At 53.3% G+C, this 2,500-nt stretch overlaps 1 protein-coding gene across 3 annotated transcripts in view; it reads right to left on the bottom strand.

The window, feature by feature from the left end:
* LOC311028210 (growth factor receptor-bound protein 10-like) overlaps positions 1–2,500 on the bottom strand; it is a 54,766-nt gene that overhangs the window by 19,204 nt on the left and 33,062 nt on the right. For all 3 annotated transcript variants that reach the window (XR_014598701.1, XM_084032584.1, XM_084032585.1), the window contains exon 6: positions 9–165. Coding sequence is in view for 2 of the 3 variants with exons in the window: in XM_084032584.1 (XP_083888710.1) it covers positions 9–165 (157 nt within the window). In the remaining variant the exon portion in view is untranslated. The remainder of the gene's footprint in view (positions 1–8; positions 166–2,500) is intronic.

Below are 2,500 nucleotides of genomic sequence, written 5' to 3'. Positions count from 1 at the left end.
ATCCTCACCAAGGCCAAGGATGGGGTGGTGCTCCACCAGGGTCCAGGCGTTGTCGTCCACACAGTGGCTCTTGTAGACCAGGAGCTGGCACACGTCTCTGGCCGTCATGTCCGCTGGGATCTCCACCACTTTGCCGGCCCCATCCTCGCTCCACACCTTCACTATCTGGAAACACGGGGGGGAATAATGAGAATATGTAAAGAAGAGCAGCAGGGTGTTTTTGACAGGCTGGAGAAAGTCCAACAACAGTCAGAAGGCACGACGCATCCCGAAGACACTTTTCGGGGAATTTGAATCCGCAGGGAAAAGGGAGAAATGTCACAGATCAGAGGTCACATTTACCTCCATCACCAGGTGCTCGGTCTAGTCCGCTCTGAAAAAGTCCCGCTCACTTTATTTATCGCTCCGCCGTGAGAACCGCTTAAATGCAAAAAAAAGGAAGGATGACGTCCAGGAAAGGTCGGCCGGCCCCTCCGCTCCCAGTTCAACCATTTTGTCCGCAGCGCAACCAAACCTAGTGACACGCACGTCCACGTGCACGCACGCCGACCCGCTCACGCACAAACCACGCTCTCCGTCTCGTGCAGGAATATCCACAGCTGGAGAAGCAGAGAAAGGTGCACATTCACACATGGGACAGTATTTACACATGTTGCATTTTGTCCTGAGAACAAACGTCACCAGGCGAGTACCCCGCCATTTTGAACCACTTCAGCCCAGTGCCCAGAGCGGCATCTGAACCGGGTGTAATCTCGTCACAGACCAGCTGCTTCACACCACCAGCAGATTCACACGCACAGAAACACACCGAGATACGAGCAAACGCACGGGGAAGTGGCCGCAAAAACCACGACGGCGACTCAGACGATCTTCAGCATGTCAGAGAGAAACCGTGTGTGTGTGTGTGTGTGTGTGTGTGTGTGTGTGTGTCCTCAAACACCCACGTATTTAACATCTCCTGTCCACAGCAGGGATTCACACAAAAACCGTTGAGAATTACATGAAACAAGACACAAAGCTAGTGATGGGTGAGGGGGGGTATGGGAAATCAAGTGGAACAATGGCACTGTGAAGTGGGAACAAAAAAATCCCGACGGCAAAGGTGGCCTAGAAATGGCAGCAAACAGCAGCGCAGCGTCGCGGAGACTCCGAACGCGACCGGGAACAACGTCACAGCGGCGCTCTCTGCCCCGGCAACGGCAGCAGACTCGTCCTCTCGCCCCTCACGCCCCCATATGTCACAGGAAAAAGTGATTTCATGACGCATGAGTTTTGTTTGAGAAAAGTTTAAGAAACATTGGTTGGGGGGTTCTCATCGCTGCAAACTGATTACCACACACACACAAACACAGCTCCCGACAGATATCCAGATAAGAAAGGAACGCACACACACACGCGCACACGCACACACACACACACACAAGTCTCTTACCTCCACAGCCTGAAAGAGGCAACAGTCTGGAGAGCAGGATGGCATTTTCACACTGAGACGCTCTCCAGTGACACAGAGACTGAGGGAGAGAGAGGGAAGGGAGGAGGAGGGGGAGAGGGAGGGAGGGAAGGAAGTCAGGAAGAGAGGGAGGGAGGGACAGATTGGCAACAAGGAGAATGCGAGAGAGGGAAGAGGGAAGAGGGGGGAGGGAGGAAGTGACAGAGGAAGGACGAGAGTGAAAGAAAGACGTAGCGAAATAGAGACAGCCTGCCCCTTCTTCTTCTTTTTCTCCTGCCGGCCAGCATAAAGGCTGAGCGGCGAGGAGTGGTATGAGCCACCGCTCCTCTCCTCCCTCCTCTCCCCCCCCCCCCCCCCCCTTCCTCCCACACTGGATTAACCCAGTGTGGGATTTTTAAACGGTGAGCTGCTACCTGTCACATACTCTCCACTCTTATCTTCAGTGCTGCGTTCATCCCTCCCTCCCCAAAAAACATCACCGCCATTTCCCCTGATGGCACCGCACCAAACAGTCTGTCTCCCTAAAACACGCCCACACACACACACACACACACACACACACACATGCACATGGAGAGAGGGAAACAAGCTCAAACTACTAAGCCAATCACTGAACACACACACACACATCCCTTATTCTTATGCATCCACTGACATTTCCTTTGAGTTGCCTGATGGTTTTAATTCTACCCCCTCCCTCTTATCGGCCTCCTCCTCAGCTGTATGTGAAATACTATGCAGGAATGTTAGGACCAGAGCAACATGTGTAACGCACACTGACGGCTCCGAGGTTTTGCAACGAAAGACAAAAGTTGAAAGAAAACGGTGGTGTGATTCGTAGGGATCACGTGTCGGGCCTTTGAGCTTTGAGGGGGTCAAGGGAGGGGTAGGGAGGTGGGGTGAGGAGGGGGGGAGGTGGTTGCTCAGCAAATCTGCCCGGCCAAGACAGAGAGAGAGAGAGAGAGAGAGAGGGAGAGAGAGAGAGATTGGGAGATAAAGAAAAAGAAGGGAGGGTGGGAGAGAGAGAGAGGAATAGAGAAAGCGCTATGG

Source organism: Eutrigla gurnardus (genome assembly GCF_963514095.1).
Source record: "Eutrigla gurnardus genome assembly, chromosome: 17".
NCBI classification, from domain to species: domain Eukaryota; kingdom Metazoa; phylum Chordata; class Actinopteri; order Perciformes; family Triglidae; genus Eutrigla; species Eutrigla gurnardus.
The sequence above is the reverse complement of the archived record's forward strand: the minus strand, read 5'-3'. Positions and strand labels throughout refer to the sequence as shown.